We start from the raw sequence: 22927 nt of genomic DNA, 5'->3' as shown, positions 1-22927 counted from the left end.
TACAACGCCGTATTCCAAAAGTTTATTCAAAAACATGACATTCGACATTATTCGACTTTTAGTCACATTAAAGCCAGCATCGTGGAAAGATTTAATCGAACCTTGAAAACACACATGTGGAAACGATTCACGCTTCGGGGAAATTACAAATGGGTCGACATCCTGCCGGAACTCGTCGACACCTATAATGATACGGTACACAGAACGATAGGCATGAAGCCAGCTGACGTTACGAAATCTGACGAGCGGCGTTTAATTTCTACAGTTTACTGTCCAAAGTACACTCCAACTACCAAGAAAACAAAATTCAAAATTGGAGACCAGGTGAGGATCAGCAAATTCAAACGCACCTTCGAGAAGGGATTCACAAAAAATTGGAGCACGGAACTTTTTACGGTGGTTCGAGTTTTACCCGGAAACCGACACACGTATATAATAAAAGATAGTAGCGGCCAGATTTTGAAAGGAAGATTTTACGAAGAGGAACTCTCTAAAACAAAACACCCCGACACGTACCTCATCGAGAAAGTATTGCGTAGGAAAGGTGACAAGCTTTTGGTGAAATGGCTGGGACTTCCGGAAAAGAGTTGGATCGACGCGAACGAAGTGATCTTGTGAGTACGTGGAACGTGGTGAAGCGTCTACCGGATTCGGAAAGTCAAACGAAAAAAAAGAACGGTGAGTTGCTTCCCGACAGCATCCGCTGTCTGATCGTAGGTCCTTCGGGATGTGGGAAAACGACACTGCTCGTCGACAATTTTCTCCTCGCACCGAATTGGTTAGATTGGAAGAACAGGCACCTGTCCGTGTTCTCGAAAAGTTTGGAGCAATCCAAATACCAGCAACTGATGAAACTGTACGATGGTCTGGACATTGCAACGTTCGCTTCGGAAATCATTCCACTGGACGATTGTCTCGAGAATTCCGTTGTGGTGTTCGACGACATGATCTTGGAAAATCAAAATGAAATTCGCAACTTTTTCACGCAAGGTCGTCACAAAGGAATGGATTGCTTTTACCTAGCTCAAACGTTTTCCAAAATTCCAAAACAGTTACTACGCGACAACGCTAATTTCATATGTTTGTTTCGTCAAGATCACACCAACCTCAAGCACGCGTACGATGACTACGTAGACGGAGACATGAACTACAATCAATTTTCGGAACGCTGCTGCTCTTCTTGCTGGAACAGTGACGATTTCGGATTCGCGACGATCGACATGACGAGGAAACCCAACGACGGAAAATACAGAAACAAAATCAACGACTTTCTAAACGTTGTGAGAACGTTGTGAGAAACGACGTGTATAAAATAACGTTATGACGAAACGAAAAATCGAAGACGAAAATCTCAAGCTTCGCGATTACCTCGCGAAACGCTTCAAAGGTTGGAAATCCGAGAATCGCGGATTCTACGAAGAGAAGAAGCGTCAAGATCAACCTGTGATCGATGCCATCAGCGGTCTAGGTAAAGAAATTAAAAGTGTCACGGAACAAAATAAAAATTTGATCAACGAACTCGTACCACTTGCAGCTAAAAGTTACGCTGTACCCACGCCCATTTCGAGCATTCCTTCGACGCCGTTCGAACTGAAGGATGTACCGGCACGACGTCGAGCCATAGGTAGCACGTCTTCGGATAAGATCGAGTTGGGACCTTTGGCACGAGACTACCTGAGCACGGGGAAATTCGACAAGGATGAAGTGTTCGGATTGTATCCGAGCATGGAGAGCAACGAAGGCGGTGTGGTGTGGAAGATTGGGAAATCGAAGGTGACCTTCGAAGGCAACGACATTAAAGTTAATTTAGGCGAGAAGGATAGTTGGACCAGGTATCCGGGTACGGTGGGACTGTGGGAACTCGTTGCAAAAAAGCAGCCGAAAGATTACACCGACGAAGATTACCAGAGTTACAGGGAAATTCTGATCATGACGGATGCCATGTACCAGAACAACGACGCCTCGCAGAATAGGGTGAAATCGAGTAGTGGTGAGAAGTACAGGAATCTCATCAAACCGATTTGGAACGAGGTGAAGAGTGGAAGCGGCGTCAAACGCTACAACACTTTACCCAAAGAATTCGTTTGGGTGGACGACGTGAGGAAGCTCGTGGACCGATTGTTGGTGATAGCCGGCGAAGAGAATGCAGGCAATCGTAATTTCTACAGCGAGATGGTTGGCATCGTGGACATGATCAGCACGAAACTTTCCAACTTCATCGTGAACGACGACAAGGGCATAGGTTACCTGATCAAAATCATCAACACGCTGCCTCCGAGATTCTGGAACGTGGCCGAAGGAAAGGGACTCGTGAACGACATAATCAACAAGTTACCTTTCGAGATGCTTTTACCTGGCTACCAGTACTGCGGACCGGGTACCAAACTCGAGAAAAGATTGGAGAGAGGAGACAAGGGTGTGAATCCGTTGGACGCCGCATGCAAAGATCACGACATCGCTTACAACAACACTCGCACCGATCTGGATGCATGTCACGAAGCAGACAAGAAATTGGAACGTGCCGCTTTCGAAAGATTCGTCAGCAGAGACGCTTCGCTGGGTGAAAGAATTGCAGCACTGGGCACCACCATCGCCATGAACACGAAACAAAAACTTGGGTGGGGTATATAAATAACATACAGTAAAAAAAAATAATAACAACATGTCTCGCATAACTGATTTGCCGCCCGAGCTACTATGTAAAATATTCAAACACGCAGTAAACGGAGATTGTGAGGATGTAGGGAAACTTGTAAGCATAGCGAGATCAACGCCGGAATTTCGCATCCCTTGTGAAATGGTTCTCAAGGACCATCTTCGGGAGATCAGCGGCCTGAGGTGCGGTGATCTCGACACTCTTCTTTCGGCTGCAGGGAAAAAATTAAACGAAAGGATGGACACGGATGATTGGTGCAAGTCTGAACAGAAGATGGCAGATATTGTAACGCACATCATCTCGTTTTCCGAAGCACGAGCTTTCTTCCTCTTACACACACTGTGAAAAAAATAATAATATACGTGTCAAAAAAAATGTACGTGTCAAAAAAAATATGAGACAAAAAAATATACGTCAAAAAATGTACATGTCCAAAAAAAATTGCCATGGAAAAAATTTTTATCGTCAAAAAAAAATTGTCTCGTCAAAAAAAAATTGTCTCGTCAAAAAAAAGTTGACGTGGACATCGTCAGAAAAAAAGGTTGCCTTATCGTAAAAATTTTTTATCGTCAAAAAAAATGTCTCGTCAAAAAAAGTTGACGTGGAAAAATTATTACCGTCAGAAAAAAAGTTGCCTTATCGTAAAAAATTTCTATCGTCAAAAAAAATTTGTCGTCAAAAAAGTTGACGTGGAAAAATTATTACCGTCAGAAAAAAAGTTGCCTTATCGTAAAAAAAATTTATCGTCAAAAAAAAATTTGTCTCGTCAAAAAAAGTTGACGTGGAAAAATTATTACCGTCAGAAAAAAAGTTGCCTCATCGTAAAAATTTTCTATCGTCAAAAAAAAAAAATTTGTCTCGTCAAAAAAAAGTTGACGTGGAAAAATTATTACCGTCAGAAAAAAAAGTTGTCAAAAAAATATACAAGTAAAAAAAACTTGATATATAAATAACACACATCGTGAAAAAAATCTACGAGATCAAAAAAAAAATCTTCGGTATATATAAATAACACACATTGTGAAAAATTAAAATTCTCTAACACACACCTCTTCGATATGACGACTGAAAAAATGAGTGATCTCCAAGCATTAAAACAAATGCTAAATTTGTCAGTCGAGTATGTAAAAATTCAGGAATTGGAAGTCGACAAACCTTACACGATAACTTCCGGTTCAATTGTTTCTACCCAGTACGGTCCCAAGGTGCGTCTGTTGCTCAACGGACAATACAGTCTATTTTTACCAGATCGATACGCTATCATGTTATCCGACGAGAAGCTAGCTATTTTAATCGAGAACAAAACTCAAATCGTGTACAAGGGGACAAAGGAACTTCTTGGTAAGAAAACGAAGCACGTAATAGAATTTGTTTAATCACGGACACCCCAACCCCCGGAATATATATATAAAATAACATACCATGAAAAAAAATGACAACTTGTATAACTCAACTTCCTCCAGAAGTGTTGCACAAAATATTTACGTTCACGTTCGACGGGGATGTAACTAAGCTCATAGACTTGTGTAAAGTAACGCCAGAATTTCGTTCACCGTGCAAAATGATTTTCATGGATCACCTCCGAGAAATAAGCGGAATGAAAAAAATGTTCCGATCCCCAGAGACTCTCTTTCGAGCCGCAAACAAAAAAATTGACGATAGGTTAGACGAGCTGCACGAGTGGAGGCAGGGGAGAAGAAGATTTACCGAAGACTGGTACGCGTCGAACATTGAAACTGTCGATCTTGTAAACCATATGATAGCATTAGGCGAAGCAAAAACTTTTTTCTTTCCCAGAATACATATATATAAATAACACATCGCCACCTATTCTGAGTGAGACGATATAAATAACACACATCGTAAACCTAACGGAAAAGAAAAAGTTGTTCTCTTTCCCAGATAACATATAGCATCAAAAAAAAATGAAACCCAAGGGCGTCGTGTACCAGATACCATATTCGAATCTAAAAAATCTAGGTGCCCTCGATGGGTTACTCACCAAGAAACAACGCGAGAAGAAACGTTCTTGCTTAACGAAAGGACACGGAATGAAATTACTTCTCAGCACACCTCAATTGAGAAGGTTGCAGCGTTCGCGGAAACAGCAAAAGATCGGAGGTTTCATATTCCGCATCCCGGCCATCCTGGCAGCATTGGGGGCCGTTGGAAGTTTGGCCGGGGGTAGCGCCGCCATCGCGAAAACCGTCATCGACTCGAAGAAGAACAAGGCGGAATTGGAAGAACAGAAACGTCACAACCTGGCCATGGAGAAGAAAGGGGGGAAGGGGGTGGGCGTAATGAAAAAGTTAAAAAAAAAGAAACAGCACTCACCAACCGAGACATTGAATCTCTGATCAAACCATTACGAATCAAAAACTTCAGAGGAGTTTTCATGTCCGACTCGTTACCATCAACCGTCAAAAAAAGAGAATGCGGAGTAGTCAACTTGGACGGTCAAGAAAATCCAGGCACGCATTGGATATGTTACCACAAAAATGATAACAAAGCATTCGTTTTCGATTCTTTCGGAGGTGTTCCACCTACAAATTTAGTTCATTATCTGAAAACGAACAAAACCCCTATATACTACAACGACGAACGCATTCAAAATTTCGGAGACGTGAACTGCGGTCATCTCTGTCTCTCCATGCTCGCGTTTCTCTCTAAAATAAATAAGCCTACGATCAAAGATTTCCAGAAAGCATTGTGGAACCTCAAACAGCATCACGATGAGCGTGTTCCATCTCACGAGCGAATCTTCGATCTTGAAACTCACGCTGCACGACGACATCGTCTATCCTAAATCCATAGCTCTGCGTGCATTCTACAGCATGTACCTCATACCTAACGTCACGCAGCACAACAACAAAATTAGCGTAGGAAGCGAACATATCGTCGTCACGCCAGGTCAATACAATCTTTCTACTTTGCAAGCTCAAATACCCAAAGGCACGTACCTTTCTCAAAATTCGGTCACGCACAGAGTGGAAATCGTGTCCGCGTCGGAGACCGTGGACCTGGGCACTTTAGAACTTTTAGGTTTCGAGAACGACACCAAACTCGAAGCTGGCATCAAGCACATAGCAACCAACATTCCTAAATTTCTAGCCATAGAGACTCTGAACGTTCACTGCAACGTGGCGGAAGGCATGATCACGAAATCCTCGGACAGGGGGTTGCTGGGAAGTCACAAGCAGACGGGAATCATAGCCACGTTCAAACCCAGTTCCGAATTCATGGAACCGATCATCTACACACCCTCTTCGCCGATCTATTTTCCAGTATGTCGCAACCGCATAGACGACATAGAGTTGGTGGTGACGAACGAGAAAGGAGACGTGGTGGATTTCGCAGGTGCCACTACGACGGCCATCGTGGAGATCAATGTATAATAAATAACACACATAGTGAAAATGGAGCAAATCGAAAGTTACGAATTGCAATCTTTCCCTCCCAACCGTCGCACGTTCGCAAATTTGAACGAAGCGAACCGGGAGATCGAATTCGACGTGGACGTAGGCGACGGGTTCGTTCATCCTCACAGAGCGGACCTCTACCTTCAATTCGACGTGGTGAAGAAAGAAAGCGGAGAAGCGTTTCCGCCCAATGCCAATTTAAAACTCGTGGACAACTTCGTGCCTCACCTGTTCTCGCAGGTGGAGGTGAGGAAACACAACACCGTCATCGACAGAATAGATTATCCAGGCATCACGTCGACGGCAGTGGGAACATTGAAATTGTCCAAAACGGACGCAGCATACTATCAGGCGGGAGGGTTCGAAGCCGGGACGAAAATATCGACGAGAAGTCACACGGTGCTCTTTCCCATGTGTCTGCTTCCGGGATTCTTCTCGGACTACAAGGAGATCATGTGGAAGGGAGGACTGAGGATCACGTTTCGAAGAGCGGCCAACGACAACGACGCACTGATGCGATACACCAACTTGAACGCCGACGGCACGCCGATGGCCAACACTTTACCCGAAGCAGCCAAGTGCGTCATCCGGAGCATGGAGTTGAGAATGCCGATCGTGGAATACGAGTCGAACTACGCCCTCAAGTACAAAGCGGAGATCTTGAAGAGTCTGCAGGTGCCGATTCACTTTCACGGTTACCAGTGCGTGCAGAAGTTATCGTCGGGAAGTCACATGGAATTCGACGTGACGACGCAGTTCAACAACATACAGTTCGACATGCCAGATTTCGTCATTGTACTCTTTCAGACCGGGAGGGACAAGAATCAGGAAAAAGATTCCAGCAAGTTCGACGACTGCAAGATCAAGAACGTTTATTTCAAGAATGGCAGGAACGAAGTCCTCCCGCGCGAGAATTACAACCTCGACATGACCAAAGACGATTACCTCAAACTTTACGAAGCTTACACGGCTTACAAGCGCGTGACCGAGGGAAGCGTGGACATGTACTACACGCCCAGCGAATTCAAAATCCGCAGGCCGATGTTCGTCATCAATACCACAAAAAGGAAGCAGGTGGTGGTCAACGATCGCACCAACATCAAGGTCGTCTGTGAGTTCCACGACGCGCTGCCTGCCGATACTCTGTGCAGCGTCATCCTGATTGCAGAGAAGTCCTTCGTCCACGACGTGAAGAACGAGAGGGTGACGGAGCAGTTTTAAAAAATAATTCGTAAAAAAAAATAATTGCCACATACTAAAAAAATCAACACATTTTTTAGGTTATATAAAATACAATGTAAGTTAGTTCGGTGCGCAAATAAAAAAAATAACTCATGAAACTCTACAGAGGCATGGCTTTGATAGCCATGACCATTAGAACTGGTGTTGGGCACCACGCACCCCTCTCTGGCGGGATATTTTTTTCTATTTTGAGGGCCTTAACAAAAATAATTTTGATTATCACACACACACACACACACACACACACACACCATCACACACACACACACACACACACACACACACACACACCCCGCAGAAGATCACACATGAGTTTTTTTTTAAAAAAAAAACAAAAAAACATCGTAGCAGATTACGCTGAGAGCAGGTCGTAGTAGATTACACTGAGGGATCTTACAGTAAGAGGAGACAGACTTATAGGAAAATGTCGTAAGTCATTTCAAAAGTAGGTCAAAGGACGAGAGCAAAATTTGCAGGAGGTAAAAAATAGCTTAAAAAGTGATGCCAGAGCTTCTTCTCTCCATTTTTCTCTCATTGTAGGTTAGTTTAGTGCGTAAAACGTCGTAAAATAAAAAGTAGGTCAAAGGATAGTTCCAGAACGTACCATACATACTACTCTCTAAACTAGGTCAAAGCACGTAGAGGCTCTCGTGTAGTTTAGCACAAAAAATGAATAGGTTAAGTTATATCACGTAAGATCGTGGCATTCGTACCAAGTATGAGTGGCAAAAAAATTAGATGCAGTGAAAATTGCAGTGAAAAGTCGTCAAACGCTATAAAATCAACAAAAAAATCGTCAAAATATGCTACCACTGAGGTTAAATCCATAAAAAAAGGGCTCGTACCAAGTATTGCGTAGAAACAATCCAATTACACTACTAGCAGTGGTCCGAAGTGGAAGCTCGTATTCCTTCTCCCGCCGCAAGCCAGTAGCGATTCACCAGTGGTCCGAAATGGAAGCTCGTATTCCTTCTCCCGCCGCATTCGAGGTTCAGTCGGTGATAAAGTTCCTGAATGCACAAAGCATTGCGCCAATTGACATTCATCGTCAGCTCTGTGAGGTCTATGGGCCGACTTAGGGAAACTTACTTTCTGGATGCGCCTCGTATAATGTTACCTATTGTCGTTTATTCTCTTCAATTACTGGTTATCAATTTCACTTCTATTCTATCGTTGCCTGGTAAGCTGGAATAATGCGGAGACCTGTGTAAAAAATATCGTAAAGACATACCCGATACGCGTTATTCGTACTTTTTCGCGAACACTAAAAACGAGACAAGGAAAGCAAAACAAGAAATTCACATAAAAAGAAAGCATCAAGGCATTTACCGTATCCGGTCCAGGAATGTCCCTGTGGTGCATCTTCAAGTGGTTCGGTGTTCGGAGGCGCCATTTTACTCGTGGGTTCGTCCCCACCAATTCACGCGCTAGATGAAACGAATGCAGAGCAGCCAAGCCAACCACTCGCAGCGAATTTGCACACGGGAACTTCAAATCGTTTATAAAACATCGATCTTGCAGTAAGTCTTGAAGTATCACACCTGATAACGCATCAATTTTGTCAAACTCATTCACGACACACGATTCGAACTTATTTGCGTAGTATAATAAGGCACCTAACCACGTTCCCCATCACATGACCACGAATAACTGCGGAAGCGGAATATTGGCATTCTTTTATTTAAAACACAATTCTTGAAGGCGATTTAAGGAAAAGTTTCTTGACCTTAGAGATAAATTTATCAACATCCGGATACAAACCTCTGATTATTTCACATACTCTGTGTAGCGCATGTGCAGTATGACACACGTGTCACTGTCATGTATCATAGTATTTGGAAAGATTACTGATCGTGAGGCCCTTGGCGAGATTAGAATATGAGGCCCCCTTATCCGTTCCTTAACTTCTTCTTTAACTCCATCATAAAAGAATATTAACAAATTTAAATAATAATATTAATTAATTACTGATTAAACTTATTTCTAAAATTTCACTCACGACTTCTGGATAGTCCAGAGTTGAGCCCATATTCTCTACGGATAACATTGCCAGGGCTGACAATCTTTCTTGTGACATGGCCGTTCGGGGGTAAGTTTGAATTATCTTCAACTTATAAAGGCTTGTCATTTCTCTATTTATATACTCAAGTCGGAGTTTCATTAAAACGCATAACACGAACAACAATCACAGATTCGATACAACGAGAAATTATTTTATTCATAGCTAATTTATAGCGGCGTGGCTACATAAAATCAAACGACTACCATCCGGTTTATTTAAAATACTAAATATTTGATGTATTCATTCAAAGTGTAACGTTTAACTAGAATTTAAAGCCGGGTTAGAGCAGAATGTTATAGTTTTATTACCCACAAAAATTATCCTATTCCATCTAGCCTATTTTCTCACTTTTATTTATTAATTTTTTTATAAGCCCCATGGGACGCGAGCCCTTGGGCGGTCGCCCACTTCGCCCACCCCTTGCTACGCTGCACTATCTGTAAGGTAAAGCAATACATTGTCGTACTTAACACCATTTGACCGAAGTATTTGCAAGGACTGGTTCAATAACATTGCAATTGTCACATGGTTTGCGGAAGCTAGTTCATTGCACTGGAGCAAAACTTAAAGTTTCAAAGGGTTTTCATCAATCTTCTGTAACACCCTCCCTCCCCCCCCCCCCACACACACAATGCCCACTTTTATGCAACTAACATCTGTTTTTCATCAATACTGATCCACACTTTTTCATGTTAGTAGTGTAATTGGCCCTATAACCAGCGCACTTATAAGTGTAGAAAAGAAGAGGTTATTTGATTGAACAACCCGATTTGTCTACACTTAAAACAATGCCAAGATGCTCTTATTCCCCAATTCCTCAAGTGTGATATGCTCTTAATTTTTAAGAATTTTGAATTCTAGTGTAGAAAAGAAGAACCCTAACAATACGATTTGCCCACACTTAAAACAATGCCAAGAGGGGCTTATACCCCAATTCTTCAAGTGTGATATGCTCTTAATTTTAAGAATTTTGAATCCTAGTGTAGAAAAGAAGAATCCTCAACAGACAGATTTGCCTACACTTAAAACTATGCCAAGTTCCTATAAGATTTTATTGTTTACAGTGTGTTTTTCTGTCAAAATCCCAGGAATTGAATTCTAGTGTAGAAATGATGACCCCCCCCCCCCCTCAGATTGATTCCGCCATGTGTACATTGATATAAAGCTCATAGCTCCTGGGTTCTGAGACCCAGTAGAGTGTGGTGCATAGCTCCATGGTTTTTATTGCCTTGCAATCAAGAAGCTTCTGGGTTTGAGTCCTGATAAAATGTGAAGCCTCCCCTGATTGCAAAGTGTTAATATTGCTGCTTTGTAAACAAGAGGCTCGGGTTTGAGTCCTGACAAAATGTGTAAGATTGAAATACATGTGGCAAAATAATATCTCCACACGTGAGATTTTGAGAATAATTACTGCTAGTTGATATACAACTGATAGCTCCCAGATCTGAAACCTGGTAAAAAGTGTTATACAACAGCATAAAAGAGCAAAATTATTTTATATTGGGGATCACCAGAGCCTAGTTATTGTTTTGGCATAGTTCTGTTTTTTTGGACCAAGAAATTTTATATAAATAAACAACAAAAATGCCAAAACAAAAATATTGCAATCAGTGTAATAAAAATATATCTAGTTCTAATTGGTCTAGGCACCGGCATATTTGTGACTCTAAGAAATGCAGAAAAACCACAAAAATGTGTCCAAGATGCCATAAAATATTAAGCAAGGCATATTACAAATGGCACAAGTGTAATTCTTATGTACAGTCATCAACATTGCCCCCACAACCATCTACATCTGGTCTGAAAAGGAAGCATGAAGCACCTGTTAATGCTGGACCAGCAAAGCAGCCACGCTATGCACCACCTATCCATAGCAGTTTTAATGGCCAATTAAGAGATTATCGGTTTGTATCAGAGCCAAGATGTGGTATTAATAATTTTTTGAACAGTGTAAATCCTGATGTGCAGGCAATTCTAAATGCACAAAATGGCTCTTATAAGCTGTCTCTCAAATTGTTTGCACAATATAAGAAACCAAATGGCACAAAATTTACACAGCCCCACATAGCAGAAACTGTACCCGTATATTCAAATGCAAATTCAGACAAAATAATAAGCAGTTTGATAGATCAATTGAATATTAAACACTCTGAATTTGCGGCAAAAGAGTCTGGATGGAGCCTATGCGGATCTCCACACAAGTTATATGTTAATATTTCTGAATTCAACCCATTACAAGGTTCCACTTATGTGCCATTACCTGCCAATATAAAAAAAAACAGCCGTGGTTAATATAAAAAATAATGACCAGAAATGCTTTTTGTGGTGTATTTTAGCTGCTTTGTATCCAGTTTCAAAGGATCCTCAGCGAATAACTTATTATAAACAACATGAAAATGATTTTGATGAGGCAATGGAGGGTTTAGAATATCCAATGCTTGTTCAGAATATTGATAAATTTGAAAAAAAGGCCAGGAATATCAATGGAAAACAATTATCTATTAATGTATCTACTTGTTCTACTGGCCGTGGCAATTGCTTGATAGATCCTCTCAGAATCAGTACACTTGATGATGAATCTGCTGTTCCGATTGATCTGCTCTTAATTGAAAAGGATGGCACATATCATTACACTCTGATACATAATCTTGAAGCTTTAGTCAGAACACAACTAGACAAATCCAATACAATATTCAAGTTGTGTAGAAGATGTTTAAGTGTATTTGATGGTAGAAAAATAATAAAAGGGGTTCGTGAAAAAAATGCAGAAATTGCTAAAAACAAGTTACTTGAGCATCTGAAATACTGTGGCAACCATAAACCTGTTCATATGGTGATGCCAATGCCAAGTGAAAATGCAAAATTCAAAAAGTTTGAAGCCCTGTTGGAACACCCAGCATATATAGTCTGTGATTTTGAATCAAACCTCAAACCTCTTGCATTCTGCAGCCCAGATCCTGATGAATCTTCAATTACACCATACCAGTTACATGAACCTTCCAGTTTTTATTATGTGATTGTACAGGATGGTGTTGTTAGTAAAGAATATTTATACATGGGAGCAGATGCCATCAAAGAATTTGCACATAGAATAGAAAATGAGTGCCATGACATAGCATCTAATATCTTATTAAAATCAAAACCCATGTTGCCTTTAACAGAGAAACAGATTGAAGATTTCAACAATGCAGAAAAATGCCCGGTATGTGATTCTGAATTTTCAGATGCAAATATCAAGGTTCATCACCATTCTCATACAGATGGTAAATTCTTAATGGCCCTGTGTAATAGCTGTAATATTAAGATCCAGAGACCAAAATTTGTCCCCATATTTTGCCATGGAGCATCCAATTATGATTTTCATCATTTGATCAGGTACGAGGGGTTTGACAAGCAGAATTTAAATATTTTAGCTGAAAATGATGAGAAATATATTGCCATTAGCAAAATAATTAAAGTTAATGGTGTTCCTATTCACTTAAGATTTCTTGATTCATACAGAATTTTATCGGCTAGCCTGGCTACACTGGCCACTCAATTATCTGATGATCAATTCAAAATCACATGTGCTTTGTTTCCAAATCAGGACCTGAAATTAATTAGGTGGAAGGGTGTATATCCATATGACTATGTTACAGATTTTTCTAAATTTGATGAGTGTTCTCTGCCACCACAACAAGAGTTTTACAGCAAAATCAGAGCATCTGGAATTACTGATGATGATTATCACCATGCCCAGTTGATGTGGAACAATTTAAAATGCCAGACATTTGGTGATTATCACAATGCATATTTAAAACTTGATGTGACCCTCTTAGCTGATATACTGCAGGCATTCAGAAAATCTTCCATGAAAAATTATAAGCTGGATCCAATGTATTTTTACAGTGCTCCGGGCCTAGCATGGTCTGCAATGTTTTTGAACACTAAAATGCAATTGGATCTGATCCAAGATCAAGATAAGTGTCTTTTTATGGAACAAAATATAAGAGGAGGCATGGTGCAATGTTCTCAGAGATATGCCAGAGCAAATAACAAATATATTCCTGATTATGATCCAGCACTGCCATCAAATTATATACTTTATGTAGATGCCAACAGCCTGTATGGTTATGCCATGATGGATAAATTGCCATATTCAGGGCTTGAATGGGTTGAAGATTTCAATATTGAAGATCTTAAGGATTTTGATGACAGTGACTATGGCCTCTTCTTAGAGGTTGATCTGACAATTCCAGATAATTTACACAATAACTTTTCTGATCTGCCCCCAATTCCTGAGGTTAAGTGCTCACCTGGCTCTAAACAGAAGAAATTGATGATGACTCTGGAGCCAAAACAGGATTATGTCATATATTACAAAAACCTCCAGTTCCTCATGAAACATGGTGTTCAAGTGACCAAAGTTGGAAAAGTTTTGAGGTTCAGGCACTCAAGATGGTTGAAGTCATATATTGATACAAACACAGAGCTTCGAACATCTGCAAAGAGCCAATTTGATAAGACCTTGTTTAAATTGATGGTCAATTCAGTGTATGGCAAAACTATTGAAAATGTCAGAAAACATACCGATGTTAAAATAATTACTGACCCCAGCCTGAGCAAAAAATTGATTACAAAGCCTAATTTCAATTATAGAAGAATTTATGATGAAAATATGGCACTTTTCAACATGAAAAAAACAAAGATTAAGTTTGATAAACCTATTTATGTAGGGGCTGTGATATTGGAATTGTCCAAATTACACATGTTAAAATTGTATTATGATGTGTTGAAACCTTTTGATGGTGATTGTGTAAAATTGATGTACATGGACATTGATAGTTTTGTTCTTGATATTCAAACAGAAGATGTTTATCAAGATATAGCACAGCCTGAATTGTTTCAATACTTTGATACCAGTGAACATAAAAAGATTCAACCCCACAACAAAAAGGTGCCTGGCAAGTTAAAAGATGAGACACTTGGTGATGTTATTGTGGCATTTGCTGGGTTAAGGGCCAAGATGTACAGCTTTGAAACATGTAGTGGTGTTGTTGCCAAAAAAGCCAAGGGAATTGGCAGAGTGACTGTTGAAAAAGAGCTTGAATTTGAAGATTATAAAAATTGCCTCAAATCATGTAGCGCAATCAGAACATCAGAAAATAGAATTCCGAGTGTGGATCACTTATTGACTACAAATATTGTAAGAAGAGTGGCTCTGGACCCAGATGATGATAAGAGATGCATTTTGTCATGTGGCATACATACTCTACCATGGGGTCATTGTGATTTGAAAAATGGCAATCAATGCCCAATTACAGAGCATGATTTGAAATAAATAAACATGCCTATGAACTTATTTGGGTTCAAAAAACAGGCTATTATGGACCTGCCAACACCACAAGCCTCTTCTGATATAATATCAAAACTAAGTGCCTTGTTAATTATTCATCTGAACAGCATACTTACAGATGTTGATGATGAAACAGGTAAAATATTGTACATATTTAACAATAATTTAAATCATTACCAATTACCTGTAGGTGGGCAATTACAATTCATTACAACCCCTGAGGGTAATGTCAAAATTTCAGTAGGGAGAAATATTTATAGAATTAAGCACTCAAACATGGTTTCTGGCACTGTATATACTGTTTCTGCTGGTGACTGCTTATATATTGAAGTCCCTGGGTCATATGACAAGCTTATACCTTTTTTTATAGAATTAAGAATCAGATATTCAATAATAAATAACCATTAAAACAAAAATGCCTAATGATATATTTGGCCATACAAGACATGAAGATCACAGTGATGAGATTCTGATGCTTGATGTCAGAGTCAAGAAATTAAGAAGTGATTTACAAGCTTTACAAACCACACTGAATGCCAGTCTTCAATTAGAAATTACAAATTTACAATCACAATGCATGGACCCTCCTCTTAAAATTGATTCTGAACTCAAATTGCTGCTTCAGAAATATACTGATTTGGCCACATTGGATAATTTTCAAAGTTTAGAAGAAGCTGTAGCAGCTCTTCAAGCCAAATTTAAGACCCAGGCTAACAACTCTGAGCAATTGAAACAACAATTGGAAGAGCAGATTAATAATGTCCAGGCACAGCTCCAAACAATTGTCAAAAGCATAAAATCACAAGAAGATTTTGATCTAGTGATTTCCACTCTAAAAGAACACATTCAATCACTCCAAATACCTAATCTGGACCCTCTGAACAATGCCATAGCCGAGGTTAAAGAAAAAATTGAGACACTTGAAAATTTTATGAACAACTTGCCATCTTCTGATGCTTTGAGTGCAATAACTCGGAGTGTTGCCAACATCAAGCTGCAACTTGAAACATATGAAGATTTTGGAAAAATTCAAAGTACCATAACCCATCTTGAGGGTACAATAGCAGCAGTGCAAAGTGATTTGACAAATGTACAAGAATCTCTAGAATCCCGCCTGGCCGGTATTGTAGACACACTTGTTAGTGTCCAGGAACAGATCACAAAGCTTGAAAACCTCAACACTGAATCTGAGCTATCTCATTTTTATCACTTGATCGATGATATCCAAACAAAGCTTGAAATTTTACAACAATCAACACCCACTCAGGCAGATATAGCCCTGCTCCAAAATGCTATGCAAAATGTGGCTGATGCTTCTGAATTAAATAATGTAAAATTGGCACTTGAATCTTTGCAGAATACTGTATCAAATCTGCCTACATCACAGGAACTTAAAAATATTAAGAGGGCAGTGAATCGCATATTGAAATCAGAAGATATCAAGAATATCCAGACAGAGATCAAACAACTCACTCAAACAGTAGCCACTCTACCAACCAATCCACATATTAATGAACTGCATGCCCTGTTTGAGGATATCAGAAGACAGGTCCATGATCTTACTGCTCAAAATTCAAAATTAGCAGTTATTGAAAATTTGCAACAAATTGTAGCTAATATCAAGCAACAGCTAGGGACCATGGAATCCAATCAAGCAAATGCTTTGTCTGTTTTTGCCACCCAGCTTCAAGAGATTGTGCAACAATACAAGAAACTTGTTGTGGACATAAAAATCAAGCCAGGCCATGATGATGTTGTTAGGACCATCAATGAGCACCTTGAATCTGTAACAAGCAGATTGCTTACAGCAGAAAAAGAAATAACAGGCATAATCGAGAATCCTAAACATACAGTAATTCTTGAATTATACAGCATCCCCAACAAAGAATATGATTCACCATTTACTCCAGGTGGCAAAATATATATGCTGTCCCCTGCACAATTTTATTACCAGTTTTTTGTTGGGGGCACACTGAGACCAATCAAGATCAAATATTGGCTTCAACCACAGGCACACCACTACCCTACCTTATCAATAACAAATGCTGATAACAAAGCAAAAATCACCAGGGTAGAGTTAGAGGATTTTACAGACCCCAATACATTAGAAACAGCCTATGTTGAAGATGATGGCTCTCTGGAATTTAAAATACAAATAGGGGACAAATTATATTTAGAAAATCCTGTAGTATCAGCTGCTGAACACCCTATAGTTGCAATATTCTTGTTTTCATATTATGTCTAGACAAATTATTGTTGATGAATTACACAGACAAGCCAGACATAATTATAAGAGACTGCCAGTAGTCACAAAAGCATAGATGATTTATGGCAGAGCGACTTGATTGAGATGGCAAGTGGACAGCTGAAAAACTTAGACAAAATCAACAAGGGCTACAAGTATCTACTCACTGTCATAGACACATTTTCAAAATTTGCCTGGGTTGTGCCACTCAAATCCAAGACTGGAAAATGTGTTACAGAAGCCATCAGGACAATCATCAATCAGAGTGGAAGATCACCGCGCTATTTGCAAACAGATAATGGCAAAGAATTTTATAATTCTGTGTTCCAACAATTTATTAAAAGCCAGTCAATAAAACATTATTCGAGTTACAGTGATCTCAAGGCCTCAATTGTAGAGAGATTCAACAAAACCCTAAAAAATCTTATGTATAAACAATTTACACTTCAAGGTAATTATAAATGGATTAATATTCTTCCAGAACTTCTACATAAATATAACAACTCGGTCCATTCCACAATCAACATGAAACCCTCTGAAGTAACTCCATCTGATGAGCAAAAATTGATCAGGACTGTTTATTATCCTAGATACCAGCCAACAACAAGAAAGGCCAAATACAAGGTGGGTGATCAAGTAAGAATCAGCAAATATAAGCACTTATTCAAAAGAGGCTTTACAAGAAACTGGAGCACTGAATTATTTACAGTGGTTCAAGTTAAACCTGGGACCCTTAACACATATATAATAAAAGATCACCGAGGAGAAATTCTCAAAGGCAGATTCTATGAAGAAGAACTCAGCAAAACTAAACAGCCTGACACATATCTCATAGAAAAAATCATCCGCAGAAAAGGCAGCAAGTTATTTGTCAAATGGCTAGGACTTCCAGAACACAGCTGGATCGATGCAGACAAAGTGATAATATGAGCACCTGGGATGTTATAAAAAGGCTGCCAGAACCTGAACAGCAGATTAAGAGAAATGGCAAGTTGCTGCCTGAAAATATTAGGTGTCTTATTGTTGGGCCATCAGCTTGTGGTAAAACTACACTAATGGTTGATAATTTTTTATTGGCACCCAACTGGTTAGACTGGAAAAATAGGCACTTGTATGTTTTCTCTAAGAGCTTGGAACAATTAAAATATCAGCAGTTGATGAAACTATATGATGGATTGGATATTGCCACTTTTGAATCAGATGTTAAGCCACTTCATGAATGTCTCGATAATTCTGTTGTTGTGTTTGATGACATTATACTGGATAATCAAAACAAGGTTAGAAACTTCTTTACACAGGGCCGACACAAAAACATAGATTGTTTCTACCTGGCACAGACTTTTTCAAAAATACCCAAGCAGCTGATCCGAGACAACAGCAATTTTATATGTGTGTTTCATCAAGACCATACCAACCTCAAACATATACATGATGAATATGTAGGTGGGGACTTGAGCTACAATGATTTTTCCAAGTTTTGCAGTAGGTGCTGGAACCAGGACAGTTATGGGTTTGTCACAATTGATATGACAAGAAAACCCAATAGTGGCAAATACAGAAATAAAATCAACAATTTTCTAGACATTGAAACATATATAAATAACCATGGAAAGGCCAATCATTGATGATCTTAAATTAAGAGATTATCTTGTAAAAAGATTTAAGGGATGGAAATCACAGAACCGAGGAATTTATGAACAACACAAACAAACAGAACAGCCTATTATTGATGCTATTAGTGAATTAGGTAAAAATATCAAAACTGTTACAGAGCAAAATCAAAATTTGATCACAGAGCTTGTACCTGTAGCTGCAAGGAACATATTAGATTATCCAATCACCCCACTTTCCAGTATTCATACACTTAGTCCTGTTGCTCCTCGAAGAATTGAAGCTACTCTGGATCCTATTGAATTGGATCTTCTTGCTCAAAAATATTTAAGCACACCTAAAGACAACAAAGATGAGGTCTTTGGCTTATATGCTGACACAGAGCGTGATGGTAGCATCATACCTAGAATTGGCAATTCCAGAGTAACATTTATGGGAGATGATATAATTGTATATTCAGAATCTCATCTTGGAGAAAGAGGTGCTTTTGTTAAGTATCTCGGCACACCTGGATTGTGGGAACTGATGACTAGGAAAAGGCCTGGCAGCTATACAGATCAAGATTATGAGCATTACAAAGAAATATTAATAAAATCAGATGCTCTATACCAGAACAATGATCCCACACAAAAAAGAGTCAAGTCTAGCAGTGGAGCAAAATACAACAATTTAATCAAGCCCATATGGTCACAAATTAAGACAGGTAGTGGAATCAAACAATACAACACCCTGCCTAAAGAATTGGTGTGGGTTGATGATGTCAGGAAACTTGTAGATAGGTTATTGGTGATAGCTGGGGAGGAAAATGCTGGCAACCACAATTTTTACAATGAAAAGGTTGGAATTATGGACATGATAAGCACAAAATTGTCTAATTTTATAGTGAATGACACTAAGGGGATTGGATATCTTATAAAAATTATTAATACTCTAACACCTAAATTTTGGAATATTTCTGAGGGCCGGGGGTTGGTTAATGACATTATAAACAAGCTGCCATTTGAACTACACATTCCAGGCTATCAGTATTGTGGTCCAGGCACAAAATTGGAGCATAGATTAAACAAAGGTGATCCTGGTATTAATCCCCTAGATGCTGCTTGTAGAGACCATGACATAGCATACAACACACATTCTGATCTTGACAAGAGACATGTTGCAGACAAGAAATTAGAAGAGGCTGCATTTGGTAGATTTGTAAGCAAAGATGCTTCTTTGAGTGAGAGAATAGCAGCATTGGGGACCACCATAGCTATGAACACCAAACAAAAACTGGGGTGGGGGTTGTGAATATGTATATAATAAACCTACAATGAAGGCCAAGGGTGTTATGTATCAAATACCTTATGCAGGTCTTAAATCTCTTAAAACTATTGATAGTCTTTTAACCAAAAAGCAGCGCAAGAAAAAAAATTCTTGTCTTGCAAAAGGCCATGGTATGAAATTGTTGCTTAGTACCCCCCAATTAAAAAAATTACAACAATCTAGAAAAAAATCACATGTGGGGGGTTTCATATTTACTATCCCGGCCATCTTAGCAGCACTTGGGGCTGTTGGGAGCTTGGCTGGGGGATCAGCTGCCATAGCAAAAACAGTAATAGATGCCAAGAAAAATAAGGCAGAATTAGATGAATTGAAGCGCCATAACCTGGCCATGGAGAAACAAGGCAAAGGTGTTAAGAGAGCCATGAATAAGTTTAAAAAAACAAGAGCCGCTTACAAACCAAGATATTGAAGCTTTAATCAAGCCACTGGGCATCAAAAATTTTAGAGGTGTGTACATGTCTGATTCTTTGCCAGAGCAACCACTCAACAAAGAGTGTGGCATTGTTAATTTGGATAAGTACAAAAATCAGGGCACTCACTGGATTTGTTATCTTAAATATTTAAAAGATGAGGCATTTGTGTTTGATTCATTTGGAGGTGTTCCACCTGAAAATTTAATAAAATATCTAAAATCACCTAATCTTTATTACAATAATGCCCGTGTTCAAAACTTCAAAGATGTTAATTGTGGACATTTGTGTTTATCCGTTCTTAGATATATGTCTCAAATAAATAAACCATCAATTGAAAATTTTCAAAAAGCCTTGTGGTATCTGAAACATAATGGGGGTATTCCATCTCACCAGCCAAAATTCAATATTGAAACTCAAATTACATTATGATATAGTGTATCCCAAAACAATAGCTCTCAGAGCATTTTATGGCATGTACTTGATCCCTAATATTACACACCACAACAACAAAATTGCAGTAGGGGATCAAAAAATTGTCATCACTCCAGGGCAGTATAATCTGTCCACTATAAATGCTCAATTACCCAGAGGTATAGTATTAACTCAAAATTCTGTCACTCACAGAGTAGAGATTGTATCTGCTACAGAAACAGTGGATCTGGGTACTATAGGAGAGCTGTTAGGCTTTGAGAACAACACAAAACTTGAAGCGGCCATCAAACACACTGCTATTAATATACCTAAATTCTTAGCCATAGAGACTCTGAATATTCACTGTAATGTGGCCGAGGGTATGATCACCAAATCAAATGGCATAGGCACTCACAAACAAACTGGCATCATTGCAACATTCAAACCTAATTCTGAATTTATGGAGCCAATCATCTACACTCCATCCCCAACATTATATTTTCCTGTGTGCCATAATAGAATAGATAATATTGAATTGATGGTCACTAATGAAAAAGAAGAATTAGTTGATTTTGCTGGAGCCACAACAACTGCTATGATAGAGATTAATATTTAAATAAAAATACATACAAGAAAAAAATGGAAAATATTGAGAGTTATGAGCTACAATCATTCCCCCCAAACAGGAGGACATTTGCAAATTTAAATCAACCCAACACAGAAATTGAGGTTGATCTTGATGTGGGGGATGGCTTTATACACCCCCACAGAGCAGTTCTATACATCAAATTTGATGTTGTAAAGCTCGATGGAACAGATTATCCGGCAAATTCAAATATAAGATTGGTAGACAATTTTGTGCCGCATCTGTTCTCTGAAATTGAGATCAGAAAGCATGGTGTTGTTATAAACAGAGTGGATTATCCCGGCATTACCTCCACAGCTTTGGCCACACTAAAATTATCCAAAACCGAGGCTTCTTACTACAAAATAGGTGGATTTGAGGCTGGTGATAAGATATTATCCAAGAGCCACACAGTGCTGTTCCCTATGCGCCTGTTGCCAGGATTCTTCTCAGATTACAAAGATATTATGTGGAAGGGTGGTTTAAGAATCACATTTAGAAGAGCTGCCAATGATAATAATGCTTTGATGAGGTACAGCACATTAAACTCTACAGGAGAAGCTCTGCCTAATACCCTACCTGATGAAAGCAAATGCATTATTCAGACTATGGAGCTAAGAATCCCAGTTGTTGAATATGAAGCCAGTTATGCTCTTAAATACAAAGCTGATATAATAAAAAATCCACAGGTTCTTTTACAATTTTATACATATCAATGTGTACAGAACCCTGCCGCTGGTACTTATTATGAGTTTGATGCTACAAATTCATTCTCCAGTATACAATATGACATGCCGGATTTTGTGGTGGTATTGTTTCAGACTGGAAGACACAATAATCAGGAAAAAAATTCAAGTAAATTTGATAGCTGCAACATCAAGAACATATATCTTAAAAATGGCAGAAATGAGGTATTTCCTAGAGAAAATTATAATTTAGACATGTCCAAGGATGATTTCCTTAAATTATATGAAGCATTTACAGCATACAAAAGGGTCACTACTGGCAATACTGACATGTATTACACACCAGATGAATTCAAAGCACAGAGACCCATGTTTGTCATCAACACTTCAAAAAGGAAACAAGTTGTGGTTAATGACAGGACAAACATTAAAATTATCTGTGAGTTCCATGAGGCATTACCTGATGATACCATATGTAGTGTTATTCTCATAGGTGAAAAATCATATGTTTATGATGTAAGAAATGAGAGAGTCACAGAGCAATTCTAGAGGGCCGACTCAAACACAGAAACTTCTTGATTACAAGATAATAATACCAATATTTTGCCATCAGGGAGGCTCAGACACTCTGCCAGGTTTCGAACCTGGGGCCTTTTGATTATAGAACATATAGGACATGGAATTATGTCTACACCACCTCTGCATATAGCAGGCAAACTTATTGTCAGCACCTCTGCATATAGCAGGCAAGCTCATTGTCAGCACCTCTGCATATAGCAGGCAAGGTCAAATACAATTCAAAATGGGATTTTGAAATGTGCAGTGAATATGCAGAGTCTCTCTCAGGTACATATTAACACAACTGAATCTGCATGTTTGTCATGCAAACGGCCAAC

The 22927-nt window shown here is 39.1% G+C and overlaps 1 protein-coding gene across 2 annotated transcripts in view; it reads right to left on the bottom strand.

The window, feature by feature from the left end:
- LOC145988320 (uncharacterized) overlaps window positions 1-22927 on the bottom strand; it is a 456664-nt gene that overhangs the window by 432144 nt on the left and 1593 nt on the right. Inside the window, exon 1 of one of the 2 annotated variants that reach the window (XM_083123181.1) lies at window positions 8647-8756. The exons of the other annotated variant lie outside the window; for it this stretch is intronic. Within the exon in view, the coding sequence (XP_082979307.1) occupies window positions 8647-8710 (64 nt within the window). The 5' untranslated portion in view covers window positions 8711-8756. Of the gene's footprint in view, window positions 1-8646; window positions 8757-22927 lie in introns of those variants that run through there. 2 annotated transcript variants of the gene reach the window in all.

The sequence above is a fragment of the Lepisma saccharinum genome, chromosome 5, assembly GCF_977018435.1.
Source record: "Lepisma saccharinum chromosome 5, izLepSacc3.1, whole genome shotgun sequence".
Classification (NCBI taxonomy): Eukaryota; Metazoa; Arthropoda; class Insecta; order Zygentoma; family Lepismatidae; genus Lepisma; species Lepisma saccharinum.
This window is presented reverse-complemented; position numbering and strand designations above follow the sequence as displayed.